At 54.0% G+C, this 21,975-nt stretch overlaps 1 protein-coding gene across 1 annotated transcript; it reads right to left on the bottom strand.

Annotated features, from left to right (window-relative positions):
- Positions 1-7,479: 7,479 nt before the first annotated feature.
- LOC144672211 (vacuolar protein sorting-associated protein 72 homolog) lies at positions 7,480-19,223 on the bottom strand. Its single transcript, XM_078534029.1, has 6 exons — positions 19,091-19,223; positions 15,216-15,369; positions 12,882-13,004; positions 10,997-11,182; positions 10,355-10,499; positions 7,480-8,534 (listed from the first exon to the last, which is right to left on the bottom strand). The coding sequence occupies exons 1-6, from the start codon at positions 19,205-19,207 to the stop codon at positions 8,159-8,161; spliced, it is 1,101 nt and encodes a 366-aa protein (XP_078390155.1). The 5' UTR covers positions 19,208-19,223; the 3' UTR covers positions 7,480-8,158.
- Positions 19,224-21,975: the final 2,752 nt, after the last annotated feature.

The raw sequence follows: 21,975 nt of genomic DNA, 5'->3' as shown, positions 1-21,975 counted from the left end.
GAGAGAGAGTGCGGAAAAGATTCGCGAGAATGGGTTCCAGGCAATGAGGAACTTCAGTTCCGTGGATAGATGGGAGCAGCTGGGGCTGTTCTCCTTGGAGAGGAGAAGGTTGAGAGGGGGTTTGGTAGAGACGTTCAAAATCAGGAGGGGGTCTGGACGAGAGTAGAGAGGGAGAAACTGCTCCCAATCGGTGGACGATGAGAGGGCAACGATTTAAAGTGATCGGTGAAAAAGCGGCAACGGAGACGGGAGGAGAAACTCTCTCGCGCAGCGAGTGGTTAGGGTCTGGGACGCGCTGCCTGAGAGCGCAGGGGGAAGGCAGGTTCAATCGAGGCTTTCGAAAGGGAATTGCGTCATCATCTACAGAGGAAGAATGTGCTGGGTTATGGGGGGGGGAAAGGTGGGGAGTGGGACTAGGTGAAGGGCTCTTACAGAGAGCCAGCACAGATACGATGGGCTGAAGGGCCTCCGACTGTGCTGATTCCAGGCAATTCAGGAGAAATCTCATTACCCAGGGAGCGGGGAGAATGTGGGACTCGCTCCCACGGGGAGTGGGGGAGAATGTGGGACTCGCTCCCACGGGGAGTGGGGAGAATGTGGGACTCGCTCCCGCAGGGAGAGTGGGGGAGAATGTGGGACTCGCTCCCACAGGGAGTGGGGAGAATGTGGGACTCGCTCCCACGGGGAGTGGGGGAGAATGTGGGACTCGCTTCCACGGGGGGAGTGGGGGAGAATGTGGGACTCGCTCCCACGGGGAGTGGGGGAGAATGTGGGACTCGCTCCCGCGGGGAGTGGGGGAGAATGTGGGACTCGCTCCCACGGGGAGTGGGGGAGAATGTGGGACTCGCTCCCGCGGGGAGAATGTGGGACTCGCTCCCACGGGGAGTGAGGGAGGTGAATCGCAGAGATGGATTGAAGCTGGATAAACACACGAGGGGGAAAGGAATAGAAGGATATGGTGAGGGGGGGAGATGAAGAGGGGGGTTGAGAGGAGGCTGGTGTGGGGCAGAAACACCAGCACCGGAGCAGAGGGGCCGAATGGCCTGTTTCTGTGCTGGGAAATTCTACCTGGGCGAGCAGATTGAAAAGAGAGCAGATTTCACAGTAACACGAGTGACAAACAAACTGACAATATTAGAACAAAAATCTACCAGCAGGTCCCCTTTAAAAAGGGGCAGAATCCTCCGATCAATATGCAGAACAAATTCATGCAACAGTTGCCAATTATTATCTAGATATATCTTATATAAAAGCAAAAAAAAAACGCACAACTAAAGTCCAAGGTTTAGAAAGACCTTAAAATGCATCGCCTGCGAATTTCGACTCCAAAATCACTCGCCACAAAAGTTAGGGAGAGTTTTAAAGAGTCTTAAACTCCCCTACTCCTGCCTGACTGACTGACTGACAAGACCCGGTACTGCTGAACACATTTAACTGCAATGAATTTGGAAAAAGAGGATTGAAAACGAGACACATTTGTTTTTGTTTTTTTTGCAAACAAAACAAGGATTCCCACATCTTCCTGTCACCCCACCCCCCACCAAACTTTTTCCAATGTTAACGACAAAAGTTTGCAAAAGTTTCTCCTAACTCAACTTTTTTTTAGCCTTGGGTTAACTTTAGATGCCGAACTGAGCGGCTGCAAGGGGGGACTTCACTCACCCGTGGCTTCTGGCTGGTGCAAATGGAAAGTGTGTGTGTCTCCCCCCCACCCCCTCTCTCTCTGCCTGTAGCTGGGGAGGGAGGGAGGGTAGTTTCGAGGCTAGCAGCGAACTCTTGCCAGGTCGATCATGACTCATCTGGGGATTAAATTGCCAAAAAATAAAACCTCATTGGGTGGGTGTGTGGTTTTTCTTTTACAGAGGCGCCGACTAGTGACAGCAGGTTGTTAACGAAGGAAAGGCACCAGGAGGCCGTTCGGCCCATCCAGACCATGTTGGCTCTCTCTCTCTCTCTCTCTCTGTAGAGCAAGTCCCCATTACCACCACCATGAGGTGTCAGCTGTGGCTCAGTTCATAGCACCCTCGCCTTTGAATCAGGGGGTTCACGTCCCACTCCCGGAAACCAAGAACTGTGAATGTACTCGAAAGAGTTACATGCGATCTGTCGATAACTCGAAAGAGTTACCCTGTCTAACGAGGTGTCAGTTGTGGCTCAGTTCATAGCACCCTCGCCTTTGAATCAGAGGGTTGTGGGTTCACATCCCACTCCCGGAAACCAAGAACTGTGAATGTACTCGAAAGAGTTACATGTGATCTGTTGATAACTCGAAAGAGTTACCCTGTCTAACGAGGTGTCAGTTGTGGCTCAGTTCATAGCACCCTCGCCTTTGAATCAGAGGGTTGTGGGTTCATGTCCCACTCCTGGAAACCAAGAACTGTGAATGTACTCGAAAGAGTTACATGCGATCTGTTGATAACTCGAAAGAGTTACCATCCCCACCCACTGTGGCCCTTCGAGTTTATTGCCTGTCCAATTTCCTTTTGGCATGGTTCATCGTCACCACCCCACCCCCTCATGGGCAGCGAGTTCCAGGTCACTAACCAGGCGCTGAGTAAATTAGCTCTTCCTCACTCCGCCCCCCCCATATCTCTTTCCCAAAACCTTACACCTGTGGCCACACACCCACCCACCCCCCCCAGTCCTGTTAAGGTTAACTTGCAGGTTGAGTCGGTAGTCAGGAAGGCAAATGCAACGTTGGCATTTATTTCGAGAGGACTAGGATATAAAAGCAGGGATGTGCTGCTGAGGCTTTATAAGGCTCTGGTCAGACCACATTTAGAATATTGTGAGCAATTTTGGGCCCCGTATCTCAGGAAGGATGTGCTGGCCCTGGAGAGGGTCCAGAGGAGGTTCACGAGAACGATCCCAGGAATGAAAGGCTTAACGTATGAGGAACGTTTGAGGACTCTGGGTCTATACTTGATGGAGTTTAGAAGGATGAGGGGGGATCTGATTGAAACTTACAGAATACTGAAAGGCCTGGATAGAGTGGACGTGGGGGAAGATGTTTCCATTAGTAGGAGAGACTAGGACCCGAGGGCACAGCCTCAAAGTAAAGGGAAGACTTTTTAGAACAGAGATGAGGAGAAACTTCTTTAGCCGGAGAGTGGTGAATCTATGGAATTCATTGCCACAGAAGGCTGTGGAGGCCAGGTCATTGAGTGTATTTAAGAGCGAGATAGGTAGGTTCTTGATTGGTAAGGGGATCAAAGGTTACGGGGAGAAGGCGGGAGAATGGGGTTGAGAAACTTATCAGCCATGATTGAATGGTGGAGCAGACTCGATGGGCCGAATAGCCTAATTTCTGCTCTTATGTCTTATGGTCTCCCTTATCTAAACCTGTCACCATCTCGTACCCCTCCATCAAATTCTCCCCTCAATCTCCCTCGCTCCAAGGAGAACAAGCCCCAGCTCCTCCAACCTACTCCTCATCCCCCGGAACCGGTCTGGTAAATCTCCCTCCGCACCCTCTCGAAGACCCCTCACGTCCTTCACTAGAGTGTGCTGACCGGAACTGGACACGCAACGCTAACTCATAGAGGCTCAGCTGTCGTTTCCCCACTTTTGTACTCCCAACGCCTCTACACAGGAAGCCCAAGTTCCCGAATGCTTTGCTGACCACTCTCTCCCTCGACCCCACCAAATTTCACCACCCGAGAGGGTGAAATGGGAATTCAATAAGAACCTGGAATTAAAAAAAAGTCCGATGGTGACCATGACGACCATCATCGATCGTGGTTAAACAAAAAACCCCTACGCTCTCTGGAACTGTGCCACTAAAGTCTGTATCGTCCCTCCCCCCCATCCCTTCGGCCAAAATACGTCACCTCACACTTCCCCGCATGGAGATCCATCTGCCCACTCTGCCAGCCCATCGCCCACCAGTCGCAGTCTAACGCGCAGGAGTGAAATCGCAGGGGTGCAGGGGGTAGGAGAGGGTGCGCGGGTCGGACTGTCCTTTCTCTTCCAAAGGGGCCAGCACCGGTTCGATGGGCCGAGGGGCCTCTCTTCCGCCCTGTCCTGTTCCCTGAGCCGACGGCCGTGGGAACGAGCTGAGAGGTTGAGATTTGGAGAGTTGAGAGATTGCGACGGAGGTGGGGGTGGGGAGATGTTTCAGGCCAGAGGGCCATGAGGGGGTGGGTGGGCAATGGACTACTTCTGTCCTGCAGGCTTTGACAATTCTGTTGAAAGGTACAGTTGTCGCACCTTTTTCGCATCCCCTACCCCTTCTCCCGCGCTCAATCCTACCCACCCCTCTCACCACCCCCTGCGTGGTGAAACCCATCGTCTTCATCAATGAGGTCGGATGAAGGAACAGGAGCGGAGTTCCCTGGCAGAGTGGGACCTTTCCCTGCTAATCCCTTCGTGGGATGTGGGCGTCGCTGGCAAGGCCGGCATTCGTTGCCCCTCCCTAATTGCCCCTCGAACTGAGCGGCCTCGCTCAGGCCGTTTCAGAGGGGGCAGTTACGAGTCGACTGCATTGCTGTGGGGTCTGGAGTCACGTGTAGGGCCAGACCGGGTAAGGACGGCAGATTTCCCTTCCCCTTAAAGGGGCATTAGTGGGTCAGGAGTCACATGTAGGGCCAGACCGGGTAAGGACGGCCGATTTCCCTTCCCCTTAAAGGGGCATTAGTGGGTCAGGAGTCACGTGTAGGCCAGACTGGGTAAGGACGGCAGATTTCCCTTCCCCTAAAGGGGGCATTAGCGAACCAGATGGGGTTTTTAAGACAATTGATTTTATCAATCGAATTTAAACACCACCAGCGGCCGGGGTGGGGTTTGAACCCCTGTCCCCCAGAGCATTAGCCTGGGCCTCTGGGTCACTAGTCCAGCGGTATTACCACGGCGGCACCGAAGGAGAGATTAAATGACCAAAAAAAAAAGGGTTTACGGCGGAAGGCAAAAAAGAGGTGGTGATGGGGCAAGTGAAGAGACAAAAGATGGGTGTAGAGGAGGTGTGAATGGCAAACAGCAGAATAAACGATGGCCGCTGTCTGAAAATGGGAGATCGTTTGTAAAGCCACTGCAACACAGAAATTCAGGAGCAAACAGGAGGCTGGGAGGTGTGTTGTGGGCGTGTTCCCAGAGCGTGAAATTGGTTGGGAACGTTGTACCAATCATGTAAAAACGGGTGGGAGGGATAGGCCGGAAAATTACAGGCCGGTCAGTCTGACTTCGGTCAATGGGCTAATGATTGGAAACAACTCTGAGAGACCGGATAAACCGTCACTTAGAGAGGCAGGGACTGATCAGGGATAGTCAGCACGGTTTTGTTAGGAGAAGATCGTGTCTTAACTAACTCAGTAGAATTTTTTGAGGAGGATTGATGAGGGTAGTGCAGTGGATGCGGTCTACACGGACTTTAGTAAGGCATTTGACAAGGTCCCACATGGCGGATGGTCAGGAAAGCGAGATCCCATGGGATTTGGGGGAAGGTGCTGAGTTGGATCCAAAATTGGCTCAGCGACAGGAAACAAAGGGTAATGGTCGATGGACGTTTTTGCAAATGGAAGACGGTTTCCAGTGGTGTTCCACAGGGCTCAGTGTTGGGGGCCCTTGCTGTTTGTGGTATATATTAAAATGATTTAGACTTTAATGTGGGAGGCACGATTGGGAAGTTTGCAGATGAGACAAAAATTGTCCGTGTGGTTGACGGCGAAGAGGATCGCTGTCGACTCCAGGATTGGTATCAAGGGTTTGGTTGAGGGGGGTGCGGAGAAGCGGCAAATGGGATTCAATCCGGCAGAATTTTAAGGTAACGCGTTTGGGGAGGGCAAACGCAGCAGAGGGACTACCCAATAAACGGGAAGTTATTGAGAGGGATTTGAGGAAGTGAGAGAGCTCGGAGTGCATGTCCACAGGCCCCTCGGAGGTGGACAAGGTGGTCAAGGATGGAATGCTTTCCTTTATTGGGTGAGGGGATTGAACACAAGAGCAGGGATGCGATGCTGGGACTGTATAAAACTGCTGGTTAGGCCATAGCTGGAATCTTGTGTCCAGTTCTGGTCACCACTTTGCAGGAAGGACATACTTGCCCTGGAGAGAGAGAGTGCAGAGGAGATTGACAAGAATGTTGGCAGGGCTGGAAAATTGCAGCCGTGAGGAGAGATCGGACAGGCTGGGGTTGTTTTCCTTAGAACAGAGGAGGCTGAGGGGGGTGAGCTAATTGAGGTGTGTAAAATTATGAGGGGCCTAGATAGGGTAGACAGGAAAGACCTGTTTCCCCTGTATGGGGGGGGTCAGTTACCAGGGGGGCACAGATTTAAGGTGATTGGTAGAAGGATTAGAGGGGACATGAGGAAAAACTTTCCCACCCAGAGGGTGGTGGGTGTCTGGGATTCACTGCCTACGTTGGTGGTAAGAGGCTGAAACGTTCAACTCATTGAAAAGTCTCCTGGATCTGCACCTGAAGCGCCGTAACCTGCAAGGCTACGGACCAGGGCGTGGAAAGTGGGATTAAAGTGAGTGGCTAGTTTCTTTTCGGCCGGCACAGAGACCTTGGGCTGAATGGCCTCTTTCTGCACTGGAACCGTTGTGGTTGAATGTTATGCAAATTGTGCCACCTGCTGACTGCAACATGCTACTGCAGGGCAGGAGGAGCAAGTTGCTGTATCGATGGAGATACAACTTGCGTCAATACATCAGCATTAACTCAGCAAAACAGCCTGCTGCACTCCACAGGAGTGTTATCAGACAGAATCTGACCCCAAGCCACATTAAGGAGACAGGTGACTAAAAGCTCAGTCAAAGAGGTCGGTTTTAAGGAGCATCTTAAAGGAGGTGAGAGACCGAGCGAGATGGAGAGGTTTTCCTCTTTCACGGGATGTGGGTGTTGCTGGCTGGGCCCAGCATTTATTGCCCATCCCTAATTGCCCCCTTGAGAAGGTGGTGGGTGAGCCGCCTTCTTGAGCCGCTGCAGTCCCTGTGGTGTAGGTACACCCACCGTGCTGTTAGGGACGGAGTTCCAGGATTTGGACCCAGCGACAGTGAAGGAACGGCCGATATATTTCCAAGTCGGGATGGTGAGTGGCTCGGAGGGGAACTTCCAGGTGGTGGTGTTCCCCATGTGTCTGCTGCCCTTGTCCTTCTAGATGGTAGTGGTCGTGGGTTTGGAAGGTGCTGTCTGAGGAGCCTTGGTGAGTTGCTGCAGTGCATCTTGTAGATGGTACACACGCTGCTGCTACTGTGCGTCGGTGGTGGAGGGAGTGAATGTTTGTGGATGGGGTGCCGATCAAACGGGGCTGCTTTGTCCTGGACGGTGTCGAGCTTCTTGAGTGTTGTGGGAGCTGCACACATCCAGGCAAGTGGAGAGTATTCCATGGGGAGGGAATTTCAGAGCTCAGGGCCCCCCAGGCAGCTGAAGGCACGGCCGCCAATGGTGGAGCGATGGGAATCGGGGGATGGGCAAGAGGCCGGAATTGTAGAAAGTGCAGAGATCTCGGAGGGTTGTAGGAGATTCCAGAGATGCAAAGATTTCACCAGAACGACTTAATCTTTATTTACTTTTAATTAATAACTTTAAAAAAAAAGTCACACACAGTTTAGATACAGAGTAAAGCTCCCTCTACACTGCCCCCATCAAACACTCCCAGGACAGGTACAGCACGGGGTTAGATACAGAGTAAAGCTCCCTCTACACTGCCCCCATCAAACACTCCCAGGACAGGTACAGCACGGGGTTAGATACAGAGTAAAGCTCCCTCTACACTGTCCCCATCAAACACTCCCAGGGCAAGTACAGCACGGGGTTAGATACAGAGTAGTGCTCCCTCTACACTGCCTCAATCCTGTGCAGGTGCCGACAAGCTGTGGAATGCCTCATCGCTGTCCCCAGTGCAACTGGTGTCACGTCCCCGCTCTGTGTAATCTCTGCGCCGCAGTCTGGGGCCTCTCAATGGAGAGCGCTTTCTAACCTCCGAGACCCCGTACCACAGCAGCGGGGCAGGTGAGGGGTTACAGCCCCCTGTTGTCCTTCAGGAGTGGGGAGGGGGGGGAAGAGACACAATGGGCGCCGTGAGATTCAAGGAGCGGACGTGGATTCGGGTTCCCCTGAGCCTGGAAAGTCTGGGCGTTCCGGAGTCGGTCTTAAAGGTACAGTCCCTCCCTGCCCTCTCCTCCCCCGCCCCGGGCGAGGTTCCAAGCGGCACCGGGAGTGTCAGGTCGGCGGCACCGCCTGCTTGATGATGATCTTCTGCCGGGTGCGACTGGTCTGTTCGGCCTGGGAGGTGCCCGCCGCCGCCGTGTTGGGCAGGCCGTGGGCGGTGATGTACTTCTTGTAGGCCTCCCGGATGATCTTGAAGGCCCGGATGTTGGCGTAGGGGATGTCGGTGATGGGGTCGCGGTACAGGGCCGGCTTGTGGGTGACGGGACACAGCTCGCGGGCGGGCACCCGGGGCGCCCGGGCCCGAGGAAACGCCCGCTCGAAGGTGGCGTCGTCGCTGAAGGTGACGAAGTTGCGCAGGCACCTCCCAACGGGCGCCAACACCGCCGGGGACGGACCCTCGGCCGCCGGCTGGGGGTCGTGGTCCAACCTGGAAGAGGCACAGGGAAGAAAGGGGAGCAGAGTCATCGTGGGGCTCTCGATACCCGATACCGTCTCAGTGAGTCTGACCCTCCGACAGTGCGGCGCTCCCTCAGTACTGACCCTCCGACAGTGCGGCGCTCCCTCAGTACTGACCCTCCGACAGTGCGGCACTCCCTCAGTACTGACCCTCCGACAGTGCGGCGCTCCCTCAGTACTGACCCTCCGACAGTGCGGCGCTCCCTCAGTACTGACCCTCCGACAGTGCGGCGCTCCCTCAGTACTGACCCTCCGACAGTGCGGCGCTCCCTCAGTACTGACCCTCCGACAGTGCGGCACTCCCTCAGTACTGACCCTCCGACAGTGCGGCTCTCCCTCAGTACTGACCCTCCGACAGTGCGGCGCTCCCTCAGCACTGACCCTCCGACAGTGCGGCGCTCCCTCAGTACTGACCCTCCGACAGTGTGGCACTCCCTCAGTACTGACTCTCCGACAGTGTGGCACTCCCTCAGTACTGACCCTCCGACCGTGCGACACTCCCTCAGTACTGACCCTCCGACAGTGCGGCGCTCCCTCAGTGGGCATGGAATTGTCCGCCTGGATTATGGACTGAAGCTTCTGGATTGGGAACTTGAAGCCCACAGTTCACAGCCTGGTTCAATCCCACTCCAACCCAGAAAGGTTTCCCCAGGGATTTCACCCTCGCCCCCAGTGAATCCTCACTCACTCCCCCACTCAAGAGATTCTGCACTTGCTCACTCCGTCAGAGCTTCCTCACTCCCAGAGATTCCTCACTCACTCCCTCAGAGACTTCCACTCATTCCCTCTGATTCCTCACTCATTCCCTCAGCTTTTTCACTCGTTGCCTCAGTGATTCCTCACTCGCTCCCTCAGCGATTACTCATTCGCTCGCTCCCTCAGAGATTCCTCACTCGCTCGCTCACTCAGATTCCTCACTCGCTCGCTCCCTCAGAGTTTCCTCACTCGCTCGCTCACTCAGAGATTCCTCACTCGCTCGCTCACTCAGAGATTCCTCACTCGCTCGCTCACTCAGAGATTCCTCACTCGCTCGCTCCCTCAGAGATTCCTCACTCGCTCGCTCACTCAGCGATTCCTCACTCCCTCGCTCCCTCAGAGATTCCTCACTCGCTCGCTCACTCAGAGATTCCTCACTCGCTCGCTCACTCAGAGATTCCTCACTCGCTCGCTCCCTCAGAGATTCCTCACTCGCTCGCTCACTCAGAGATTCCTCACTCGCTCACTCACTCAGATTCCTCACTCGCTCGCTCACTCAGAGATTCCTCACTCACTCGCTCGCTCAGAGATTCCTCACTCACTCACTCGCTCAGAGATTCCTCTCACTCACTCACTCAGGGATTCCTCACTCGCTCGCTCACTCAGAAATTCCTCACTCGCTCGCTCCCTCAGAGATTCCTCATTTCACTCACTCTGAGATTCCTCACTCACGGGATTCCTCCCTCACTCCCTCACGGGATTCCTCCCTCACGGGATTCCTCCCTCACTCCCTCACGGGATTCCTCACTCACTCCCTCACGGGATTCCTCACTCACTCCCTCACGGGATTCCTCACTCACTCCCTCACGGGATTCCTCACTCACTCCCTCACTGGATTCCTCACTCACTCCCTCACGGGATTCCTCACTCACTCCCTCACGGGATTCCTCACTCACTCCCTCACTCGCTCCCTGAGATTCCTCATTCACCCGCTCCCTCAGGTCCCTCCCTCAGGGATTCCTCATTTCTCTCGCTCCCAGAGACTCCTCGTTCCCTCAGAGATCCCTCGCTCACTCGCTCCCTTTTCTCACTCACCCTACCACGTCCACGTTCTCCTCCTTGACATTGATCTCCGTGATCAGGGGCATTGTTACCGAGTGGTAGCGAACGGTCGGCCCCACGCACTTGCGTTTCTTTAGGACCTGCTTCTTCTTATCTGCTTCCAGCCGCTCGTAGTTTTCTGTGGAAAGAAGGGGGGGGGCGGTCAGGAATCAGGGCCTGGGGGCGGTGCAGAAAGCACAGGTTTGGCCCCTTAGCAAGAAAGGTCCAGCCATGTTGTTGCGTTACAGGATGGCACTGCGCCCGTTACTTTTCAACTCTGGCAGCCCTGACAGATCTGTTGGATTAGGCAACTGCGGGTAGGCCTCGAGGCATTTTATAGGCGCTACAAAAATGCAAGACGTTAACCCATTTTAAATTTCTCTCCCTCTGGGCTGTCCCCGATTTGAGAGGGAGAGAGGGAGGGAGAGCAACGTGGCGAGGATACGGGTACTGGGACACCACAAACACACACGCGTCCACTTAGCGCCATCTCCTGGCGGGAGGTGGTAATTACAACGTGACACGTTTACATAGGAAGTTTCCACTGTAAAATTACGGACGTTGCTCATTGTAATTGGCGGGGGGGGGGGGGGGGGGGGGGCGCTGTGTGGGGGGGCCACCGGATCGCAATCATACCCAGGGAGCGAAGGTTGATCTCCTCCGTGATCTTCGCCTCCGCCAGAAGCTCCTCCTGTGTCAGCTGGCGGGTCTCAGCGTGCGGGGCCTTGCGCAGGCGGCGAGGCTGTACCTGGCGCTCTTGGACCCGCAGGTAGGTCAGGCGGGTATGCTCCGTCGTCGACTGGCGCACGGATTTGCGGCCGCCTGCAACGCAAGAGAGAGACATCAGGCCCAGTGTGTGGAGACTGGGGTTCAACCTTCTCCATTACAGCAGTGACTACACCACAAAAAGACGACTTCATGGGTTGCGAAGCGCTTTGGGATGTGCCGAGGTCGTGAAAAGCGCTATAGAAATGCAAGTCTGTCTTTCTTTCCTCCGGAATTCTCCTAACCCACCTGCCGGAATTCACACACAGCAAGATCCCACAAGCGATATGACGAAAGACCAAATTTTTTCTTAAGGTGACGTTGGTCGAGGGATAAATATGGGGGTCCCAGGGCAGCGGGGAGCACTGCGCCCCATCCCCCCGCCCCACCAACCCCTGCTCTTTAGCTCATTGTGACCGTGGGGTCAGACAGGGCCTCGGTTTGACACCTCTTCTGAAAGACGGCACCTCCGACAGTGCAGCGTTCCCTCGTTAGTGGAGCTCAAGAGCGCCAGCCTAGATTATGGGACTCCCGAGTCTCTGGAGTGGGACAAATCGAGCGCCTATCAAAACATACAGCACTGTTTGCGGAGATTAATAAGACGCAAGACAGATTCGCGGGATTGTAAACCTCTTCGATATCTGATATCGGAAAGGCTGAACAGGCCGGGGCTCTTTTCTCTGGAAAAGAGAAGACTGAGTGGGGGCTGACAGAGGAGCTTAAAATTCTGGAAGGGTTTCGATAGGGTCGACGTAGAGAAGATGTTTCCACTTGTGGTGGGTACAGACCAGAACTAGTGGCAGGGGGGATCATCAATATAAGACAGTCACTGATAATACCGATGGGGAATTCAGGAGAAACGTCTTTACCCAGAGAGTGGGGAGAATGTGGGACTCGCTCCCACGGGGAGTGGGGAGAATGTGGGACTCGCTCCCGCGGGGAGCGGGGAGAACGTGGGACTCGCTCCCGTGGGGAGCGGGGAGAACGTGGGACTCGCTCCCGCGGGGAGCGGGGAGAACGTGGGACTCGCTCCCGCGGGGAGCGGGGAGAACGTGGGACTCGCTCCCACGGGGAGCGGGGAGAACGTGGGACTCGCTCCCGCGGGGAGCGGGGAGAACGTGGGACTCGCTCCCGCGGGGAGCGGGGAGAACGTGGGACTCGCTCCCACGGGGAGCGGGGAGAATGTGGGACTCGCTCCCACGGGGAGCGGGGAGAACGTGGGACTCGCTCCCACGGGGAGAACGTGGGACTCGCTCCCGCGGGGAGCGGGGAGAACGTGTGACTCGCTCCCGCGGGGAGAGGGGAGAATGTGGGACTCGCTCCCACGGGGAGCGGGGAGAGTGTGGGACTCGCTCCCACGGGGAGCGGGGAGAACGTGGGACTCGCTCCCACGGGGAGCGGGGAGAACGTGGGACTCGCTCCCACGGGGAGCAGGGAGAACGTGGGACTCTCTCCCGCGGGGAGCGGGGGAGAATGTGGGACTCGCTCCCGCGAGGAGTGGGGAGAATGTGGGACTCGCTCCCGCGGGGAGCGGGGAGAATGTGGGACTCGCTCCCACTGGGAGTGGTCAAGGTGAATCGCGGAGATGGATTGAAGGGTGGGGAAGCTGGATAAACGCGCGAGGGAGAAAGGAATAGAAGGATATGGGGATGGGGGAAGATGAACAGTGGGCGGAGGGAGTTTGTGTGGGACCTCAGTCACCCCCTGTCCTGTCTCACCCGACTCTGCAGATTAGGGCACCAAACAGCTATCTTACACTCTTCGAACTCATCCTGCTGCTCCGCGATGTCCCCCTTCTCTATCTTCAGCTTCTCGAAGCCGCTAGGGGCGGCGGCAGGCTTCTTGACCTTGGCTTTGGGCCTGGCCGCATTTGACGGGTTCCTGCAGAGGCACCAGAGAGCGAGACGTCAGCGGCCGACGAGAGGCAGGCGCGGCGCAGAGCCGGGGCCTGCTCGAGGGAGCCGGGACTCCTCGCCGGGGGGAGAGGCTTGGCTCGGCGAGAACGCAGGTCACCCCGGTAACGGCAGCTCAAGACAGAGCCTGGGAGGGGGGTCACTCTCGATGGTTTATACCAGCTGTGCGACAGCCGACAGTTTTTAAGAGTGATAACTGCACCAGAATCGAAAATCTCCTCAACAGCTCTACTGTTAACATATGACCCACTACACTGGAACAGGAGGAGGCCATTTGGCCCCTCAAGCCTGTTCTGCCATCCACGAGATCATGGCTGATCTGCTGCCTGCCTTTGCCCCATACCCCTCAATCCTTTAGATAACTAAAAGCTATCAATCTCAGATTTAAGTTAATTGATCCCGTATCAAGAGTTCAAACTTCCACCACCCCTTGTGTGGACAAGTGGTTTCCTAGCTTCACTCCCGAAAGGTCTGGCTCGAATATTTGGACTCTGCCCCCTAGTCCTAGACCACCGCCCCCCGACCAGTGGAAGTAGTTTTTCCTCTATCCACCCCATCAGTTCCCCTTCAAAAACCTCAATCAAAATCCCACCCCCCTGCCTTAACCGTCTAAATTCTAGCGAACACAATACTAGTTGTGTAATCTCTCCCCTGCAATTTAACCCTTGCAGTCCGCGTATCATTCTGGTGAATCTACCCTGCACTCCCTCCGGGGTCAATCTCTCCTTCCCAAGGTGTGGAGCCCAAAACTGCTCACAGCAACTCCAGGTGTGGTCTAAACAGGAATTCGTACAGCTGGAGCACAACTTCTACCCCTTGTATTCTAACTCTCTAGAAAGGCCAGCATGCTGTTAGGCTCTTTAGTCATTTCGGTATCTGTACAGGACTTTATAATGATCTAAGTCTCTAGGGGCCTCCATTCTTTCTGGCTGTGCACCATTTCCAAACTCCAACATTCGTAGAGCCAGACAAGGAGGAAGCGGGGGAGGGGAGGGGAGGGGAGGGGTGGGGGGCTTGCAGAGAGGTGCGGAGGGAGGGGTGGGGGGGGGTGGAGGGAGGGGTGGGGGGGGTTGCAGAGGGAGGGTTGGGGGGTTGCAGAGGGAGGGGTGGGGGGGTTGCAGAGGGAGGGGTGGGGGGGGTTGCAGAGGGAGGGGTGGGGGGTTGCAGAGGGAGGGGTGGGGGGGTTGCAGAGGGAGGGGTGGGGGGGGTTGCAGAGGGAGGGGTGGGGGGGGTTGCAGAGGGGAGGGGTGGGGGGGTTGCAGAGGGAGGGGTGGGGGGGTTGCAGAGGGAGGGGTGGGGGGGTTGCAGAGGGAGGGGTGGGGGGGGTTGCGGAGGGAGGGGTGGGGGGGTTGCAGAGGGAGGGGTGGGGGGGGTTGCAGAGGGAGGGGTGGGGGGGGTTGCGGAGGGAGGGGTGGGGGGGTTGCGGAGGGAGGGGTGGGGGGGGTTGCAGAGGGAGGGGTGGGGGGGGTTGCGGAGGGAGGGGTGGGGGGGTTGCAGAGGGAGGGGTGGGGGGGTTGCAGAGGGAGGGGTGGGGGGGGGTTGCGGAGGGAGGGGTGGGGGGCGCAGAGGAGGGTGGAGGGAGGGGTGGGGGGGGTTGCAGAGGGAGGGGTGGGGGGGGTTGCGGAGGGAGGGGTGGGGGGCGCAGAGGAGGGTGGAGGGAGGGGTGGGGGGGTTTGCAGAGGGGGGTGGAGGGAGGGGCAGAGGGAGGGGTGGGGGAGCAGAGGAGGGCGGAGGGAGGGTGTGGGGGCGCAGAGGAGGGTGGAGGGAGGGGTGAGGGGGAGGGCGGGAGGGAGGGGTGGGGCTCTGCAGAGGGGGGCGGAGGGAGGGGTGAGGGGAGCAGAGGAGGACGGAGGGAGGGGTGGGGGGGTTTGCAGAGGTGGGCGGAGGGAGGGGTGGGGGGGGTTTGCAGAGGGGGGGGGCGGGGGTAGACACCGATCAAGGTCGCCGTTTCCAAGACATCAGCCGGGTAGGATGGAAAGCCCACGTCCGGCTTGGGAGGCCGGCCGCGATGCCTCCTGCAGTCGAGCAGCCCACCGACAACGCGCTATCCCGGGGGCGGAGGAGTGAGCCGTTGGGCCGGGTGCTTCCTGGGGAAGGGGGGGTTGCAGGTGGTCCCACACTCCGCGGCGCCGGGGAGAGTTACTGACGGGGGGGGTCCCTCGCTCCCGCCCAGCTTGCCTTGTACACTTTGGTGATCACTCGACGTTTCCGCTTGGGCTCGTCGTCCTCCTGGTCGCTGGTCGGCTCGTCCCCCTCGTCGATGTCGAAGTCCGAGTCCACCTCGTCCTCGCTCTCCGACTGGTCCGTGTTGTACTCGTCATCTCCTGATTCCTGGGGGTCACAAATGAAACCAGGAGAGAGCAAAACAGATTCATTCAAGAGATAGAAAAAAAAACAAGTCCGATGGAATAGAATTCCGAGCAACGGATCTGGCTTTTCGGAAGAATCTGCATTTCTCTAGCGCCTTTCACCTCCCCCCACCACAGGGCGCATCACAGCCAATGAGGTACTTCGTTTAAAGTCTGGTTACCGCTGCAATGCCGCAAACGCCAATCTGTGTGCACAGCAAGCTCCCGCAAACAGCAATGTGACAATGACCCCAGGCCATCTGTTTTTTTTTTAGCGATGTTGGTTGAGGGGGGTAAATATCGGACACCGGGGAGAGCCTGGGGGCATGTTGTTGGCGCGCGGGACGTGAGACTTGGGCCTGACAAGAGGAGGAGGCTGACTTGCTAAATAACTTTGAAAGGTGGCGGGGGGGTCGGAGGAGAACGGATAGGATCAGCCGGACAGGAAAAATATCGAATGATCCCGGGATGGCAGGACTGTCGTTACGAGGGGAGATCGGTCCGACTAGGCCTGTATTCAGTGGAGTTTAGAAGGACGAGAGGGGATCTCACTGGAACGTATAAAATTCTGACAGGGGATGGACAGACTGGACGCAGGGATGATGTTTCCTCTGGCTGGGGGCGGGGTCTGGAACGAGAAGGGGGGGTCACAGTCTCAGGATACGGGGTAGGCCATTTAGGACTGCAACGAGGAGAAACTTCTTCACTCAGAGGGTGGGGTGAACCTGTGGAATTCTCTGCCACAGAAGGCTGTGGAGGGCAAGTCACTGAATATATTTAAGAGGGAAATAGATTTCTAGACTCTGAAAGCGTCAAGGGGTATGGGGGGAGAACGGGAGTGTGGCGTTGAGATAGGGGATCAGCCCTGATCAGACTGAACGTAACCTGAAGGGCTGGATGACCTACTCCCGCTCCTAGTTTTCTATGAAGTACTGCGGAGAGCAGGCAAACAGGGACATTTTTTGAACGTCATCTCGAGAAAGGCAGAGAGACTATGGCAGGGCACAGTTTAACAGGGAGCGGACTTGTAAGGGACGTTAGGGAGGGAAGATTTCGAAGATAAAGGGCAAATAGGAAAAAAAGATAACATCGATGTCGGATGGTTTGAAAACTGAAGCAGGTTAGTGGCAAATGCAGGATAGAGGGATAGGGAAAGACCTCCTGTGACCCAAGAACCTACCTTCAGGCATGGCACACACGATGGAGGTGATGCTTAAGCCCACACACTTGTATCATTGTGATAAACTCCTGCACCTACTTTTTAAAAATACTATTATCCATGAAAACCAGCGATGGCGCTCGTGTCTTAACTGCAGGAGGGTTCAAAAAACAGAAGATGCTGACCAAACTCAGCAGGTCTGGCAGCATCGGAGGAGAGGGGAGCAGAGTTAACGTTTCGAGTGTGGCTGACTCTTCTTCGGGGCTCTGACCTCGAAAGGTTAACTCTTGTTTCTCTCCCTGCGGATGCTGCCAGACCTGCTGAGCTTTTCCAGCACTGGGCTGCTTCGATTTCAGATTTCCAGGTACTTTGCTTTTATTTTATATTACAGAAAGGTTTAGCAGAGATGGATTGAAGGGGGGGTGGGTGTTGCTGGATAAACACATGAGGGAGAAAGGAATAGAAGGATGTGTTGATGGGGGGAGATGAAGAGAGGGTGGGAGGAGCAGAAACGCCAGAAGGACCTGTGCTCATTGGTGTCAGGCATGACCCAGTGGGTCTCTCTCTCTCCTCAGAGTCAGAAGGTCATGGGTTGGTGTCCAGAGACTTGAGCACATAATCCAGGTCAACATTCCCTAGTGCCAGTGCTGAAGGAGTGTCCCACTGTCAGAGGTGCCATATATTTGGATGAGATGTTAAACCGAGGCCCCCATCTGCCCTCTCAGGTGAAAATCCTGTGGCTGCTATTACAAGGGGGGTGGTAGTAGGGGCTCAAGGGGAGGGGGCGGAATTACATATGTATGTAATTGTATGTACGTAAGAATGTATGTGGAACTCACTCCCGCAGGGAGTGGTTGAGGTGAATAGCAGAGATGCATTTAAAGGGGAAGCTGGATAAACAGATGAGGGAGAAAGAAATGGAAGGATATGTTGAATTGATAGGAGGAGATGACGTAGGGGTGACCTGATGTTGAACATTGAGTGGGGCTGAATGGGCTGCAAATCACATTAAGATTCACTTACAGAATCACAGAATTCTCACAGGAGGTCATTCGGCCCATCATGTCTGCACTGGCTTTCCGAATGAGTAATTCGCCTTGTGCCATTATCCTGCCTTCTCCCTGTGACCCTGCACATTCTTCCTTTTCAGATAACAGTCTAATTTCCTCTTGAATGCCTCGATTAAACCTGCCTCCGCCCACAGTGCACATTCCAGAACTTACCCGCTCTGCCTCGATTAAACCCGCCTCCACCCACAGTGCACATTCCAGAACTTACCAGCTCTCTGTGTGGAAGACATTCCTCAAATCACTTTTGCTTCTTTTACTAATCACTTTAAATCTGTGCCCTCTCATTCTCGATCCTTCCACGAGTGGGAACAGTTTCTCTCTTATCTACTCTGTCCAGGCCCCTCATGATTTTGGACACCTCTATCAAATCTCAACCTCTCAACCTTCTTTTCTCCAAGGAAAACAACCCCAACTTCTCCAATCTGTCTTCACGATTGAAGCTCCTCATCCATGGAACCATCCCCGTGAGTCTTTTCTGCACTCTCTCTCCAAATCCTTCACATCCTTCCTGGAGTGCGGTGCCCAGAACTGGACGCAGTACTCCAGCTGAGGCCGAACTCGTGACTTATACAAATTCAACATAACTTCCCTTGCTCTTGTCCTCTATGCCCTTATCAATTTTTTGTTTTAATTCATTCACGGGATGTGGGTTTCCAGCCTTTATTGCCCATCCCTAGATGCCCCTTGAGGAGGCGGTGGTGAGCTGCCTAGAATCCCGTACGCTTTATTAAGCGCTGTCTCAAACCCTCCTGCCACCTTCGGTGACTTATGCACATCTACACCCAGGTCCCTCTGCACCTGCACCCCCTGTAAGAGTTGTGAGTTGTACCCCCTTGTCTTAAAAGCCTCCCCTCCGTGTTCTTTCTACCAAAATGAAGCACCTCATGCTCCTCTGCACCGAAATTCATCTGCCACCTGTCTGTGGGCCCTCTGAAGTTCTGCACTGTCCTCCTCACAGTTCACAATGCTTAAAAAAACAATCCACAGAACCATAGAAAAATTACAGCACAGAAGGAGGCCCATCCACATCATTCTGGAAAATGGCATCATTTTGAACATTTTGCAATTGATTTCCCAAATGCATGATTGAAAAAAAAGTATTTAAGTTTTTGGCTAGTGGGCTGGCTGCACTGGTGGACAGGAGGGGGGTGAACATTAACACCCAAAATGTGGGACAGGACTTCAGGGGTGGCCAGCAAAAGATGTCCATAGTGCGGTTCGGTTGCACGGCAGAGCCCAGCGCTGATTGACAGCGCCGCGCGGCCAATAGGGAGCGGGCGCCGTGTTGAGTGACGGGGCACCAGGCCAGTCAGAAGGGGGGGGGGCGGGAGGTAGACGCTCCCGTTCCCGCCCCCTCGCCGTCATCAAGGTAGGTTGCCCCGCTCCGGCTCGGAGAAAATGGCGGCGCTTCCCTCCACCCCGCCAAGCCGCCTTCTCAGCCTCTTTCCCTTCACTCCGCCGCCCAATTCTCTCACCTCGTGGAAGCCCCCGTAGGTCGTCTTGTAGAAGTCGTCCTCCTCCTCGGCTTCCAGCAGCCGCGACATGCGGTTGCCGGCATTTTTCCGCGACGGCCGGTTCTCCGCCAGGCTCATGGCTTTTTTTTTTCCCCCCGCTGGGCGGCCGGTTTGGAACTGCGCTCGGCGATCGATCGATCGCGCCTGGCCGGCCCTCCCGCCGCGGTCCTCCAGCGACGCCAATCAATCCGGGAGCGCATCGATCGAGAGCCAGCCTGCCCTTAAAGAAACCCTCCTCCTCTTGGTTAACATATTTTGGAGTTGGGGGGCTGTTATTTATTTATTTTTTTTGTTTTCTTTTCCAATCCCCTGAGTTTACCCTTTATATAGTAAAACCTGGGTGGTAAATGTTGAGTTATTTAAAATCCCAGAGGGAAACTCTAAACAACTGTCACAACCTATATTTTTTTTAATTGGTATGTTTTGAGATGCAACTCTGAATTCAGAAGTGAACCCACCAAGTTTATTTTTTTAAATATAAATCAAATCAAACGTTTATTGGTTCAGCAAGGAATTGCACACGTCTACAAATTACTACCATAATAACTTTTAAACAAATCCTCAAATTGATCACTCCCAGGTAAATCTTCCCCAAGGTAACAGTAACCCATAGACTTAAACAGACACCAGGCAAAGCACATTTGACCTCACGGATTCAAAATGAGGTCCCTTTCAATGTGTTCCCTTTGCAGACAGCTGTAGGCTCACAGGCGGCTTAGATCTCACATGCCTCTGACTTCCGCACACAAAAACTCTTTTCTGGATATACCTAGCCTTCCCTTTGAATACAAATTCTCATGGTATCGCCAGGCCCTTTGAACTCCACCTCTTCTAACAATAAAACCCCTTTCAAAGTACCAATTTTATTAGTAATATAAACATATTGCTTGGTCTCTGCTAGCTAGGTGCAAGATTTCACCCCCAGCCTTTGAATGGTTTATTCAACAAAATGCAAATGTACCCTCTACCCTTACTGTTTACATCTCAAAATTACTATACATCAAATCGCCCAGACTATCTGGCTTTAATCCAGTTACACACTCACACCCACAGACCCTGCTACAAGCCCAATTTAAAATAATTTCCAATAACATTATATAGATTAATATCTCTTCAAGACACATGGTAAAGACATATTGAAACAACAGTTTACCAGACTAATACCTGGAATGGGCAGGTTGTCTTATGAGGAAAGGTTGGACAGTCTAGGCTTGTATCCACTGGAGTTTAGAAGAGTAAGAGGCGACTTGATTGAAGCATATAAGATCCTGAGGGGTCTTGACAGGGTGGAGGTGGAGAGGATGTTTCCTCTTGTGGGAGAATCTAGAACTGGGGTTCACAGTTTAAAAACAAAGGGTCGCCCATTTAAAACAGAGATGGGGTGAAATATTTTCACTCAGAGGGTCGTGAGTCTTTGGAACTCTCTTCCTGAAAAGGCAGTGGAAGCAGAGTCTTTGAATATTTTTAAGGCAGAGCTGGATAGATTCTTGGTAAGCGAGGGGGTGAAAGGTTACCGGGGGTAGATGGGACGCAGAATTCAGGTTAGTATCAGATCTTATGAAATGGCGGAGCAGGCTCAAGGGGCTGAATGGCCCACTCCTGCTCCTTATTCTTATGTTAATAGTCAGTAAGTGTAAAAAAGTGATGAATTTAATGAGATGTATTGCTGGATATGATTGGGGGTGCAGATAAGGGAACTTTATTAAGAATATATCAAGCAACGATATGATCAGTGATCGCCTGCTCCCCAATCATATGGATCAGCGGCAAAAAAAAGACCTTATGGTGTAAGCTGGACGTAATTCAGCCTCAAAAGCATTGAGAATTTGTCCTGGTGCTTTTATTCATTCTCCAGTAGTAGCTCTAGGAAAATGCCTCTTGAATTGAGGAGGGGGGTGGGTGGATTTGAATTATTGGGTGAACCTGGCAGGGCAGAAAAAAAAAATCATTTCACCAAATGTGTCCTTTGAGATAGTTGGGGGAGCACAGCCGCAAATAAGAGGGAAATGATTTGGGAAAAGAGTAAGTGGATTCAGTGGAAGAGTTTTTAATGTAGGATACATGCATGCTGGTCTGTAATTCCACCCCGGTGCGTTCAACAACCTGAGGTTGATTTTACAAGAAAAGCGAAATACCGCGGACGCTGGAAATCTGAAGCAAAGACAAAAATAGCTGGAAAAACTCGGCAGGTCAGTCAGCATCTGCGGAGAGGAGAGGAACACAGTTAACGTTTCGAGTCCGTATGACTCTTCACCAGCGTCTGCGGAGAGGAACACAGTTAACGTTTCGAGTCCGTATGACCCTTCATCAGCATCTGCAGAGAAGAACGCAGTCAACATTTCGAGTCCGTATGACCCTTCATCAGCTCTGAGGAAGAGTCATACGGACTCAAAACGCTAACTGTGTTCCTCTCCTCTCCGCAGATGCTGTCAGACCTGCTGAGTTTTTCCAGCTATTTTTGTTTTTCCAGTTACAATACTGGATACACTTAAAGGGAATAGCATAGGTTTTAACTTGCTGAGCTTTGTAAAATAATATAGAGGTGAGAATTGGTTTGCTGATGGTTCCAAAGATCTGGAAAGGGGGAGGATGGACTCAGCTGTTTTTAGTCCTGAATTTAAAAAGTTAAGCTTGCGAAAAGGTTATCCGACAGTCTTATCGGTATTTTCCAGTTGAACTGACGGCAATTGTGTTGGCTTCGGAGTGGGTGGCGGAAGTAAAGCCATTGAGAGTCGTCGTTTATTCAGATTGGCCATCAGCACTGCTGCCTATCCAATCGAGTTTTCCCGAGTCCGGACAGGATTTTATTTTTTGACCTTTTTCATTCTTTTCCTCCCCCCCCGCCC

The sequence above is a fragment of the Cetorhinus maximus genome, chromosome 36 (genome assembly GCF_964194155.1).
Source record: "Cetorhinus maximus chromosome 36, sCetMax3.hap1.1, whole genome shotgun sequence".
NCBI lineage: Eukaryota > Metazoa > Chordata > Chondrichthyes > Lamniformes > Cetorhinidae > Cetorhinus > Cetorhinus maximus.
The sequence above is the reverse complement of the archived record's forward strand: the minus strand, read 5'-3'. Positions and strand labels throughout refer to the sequence as shown.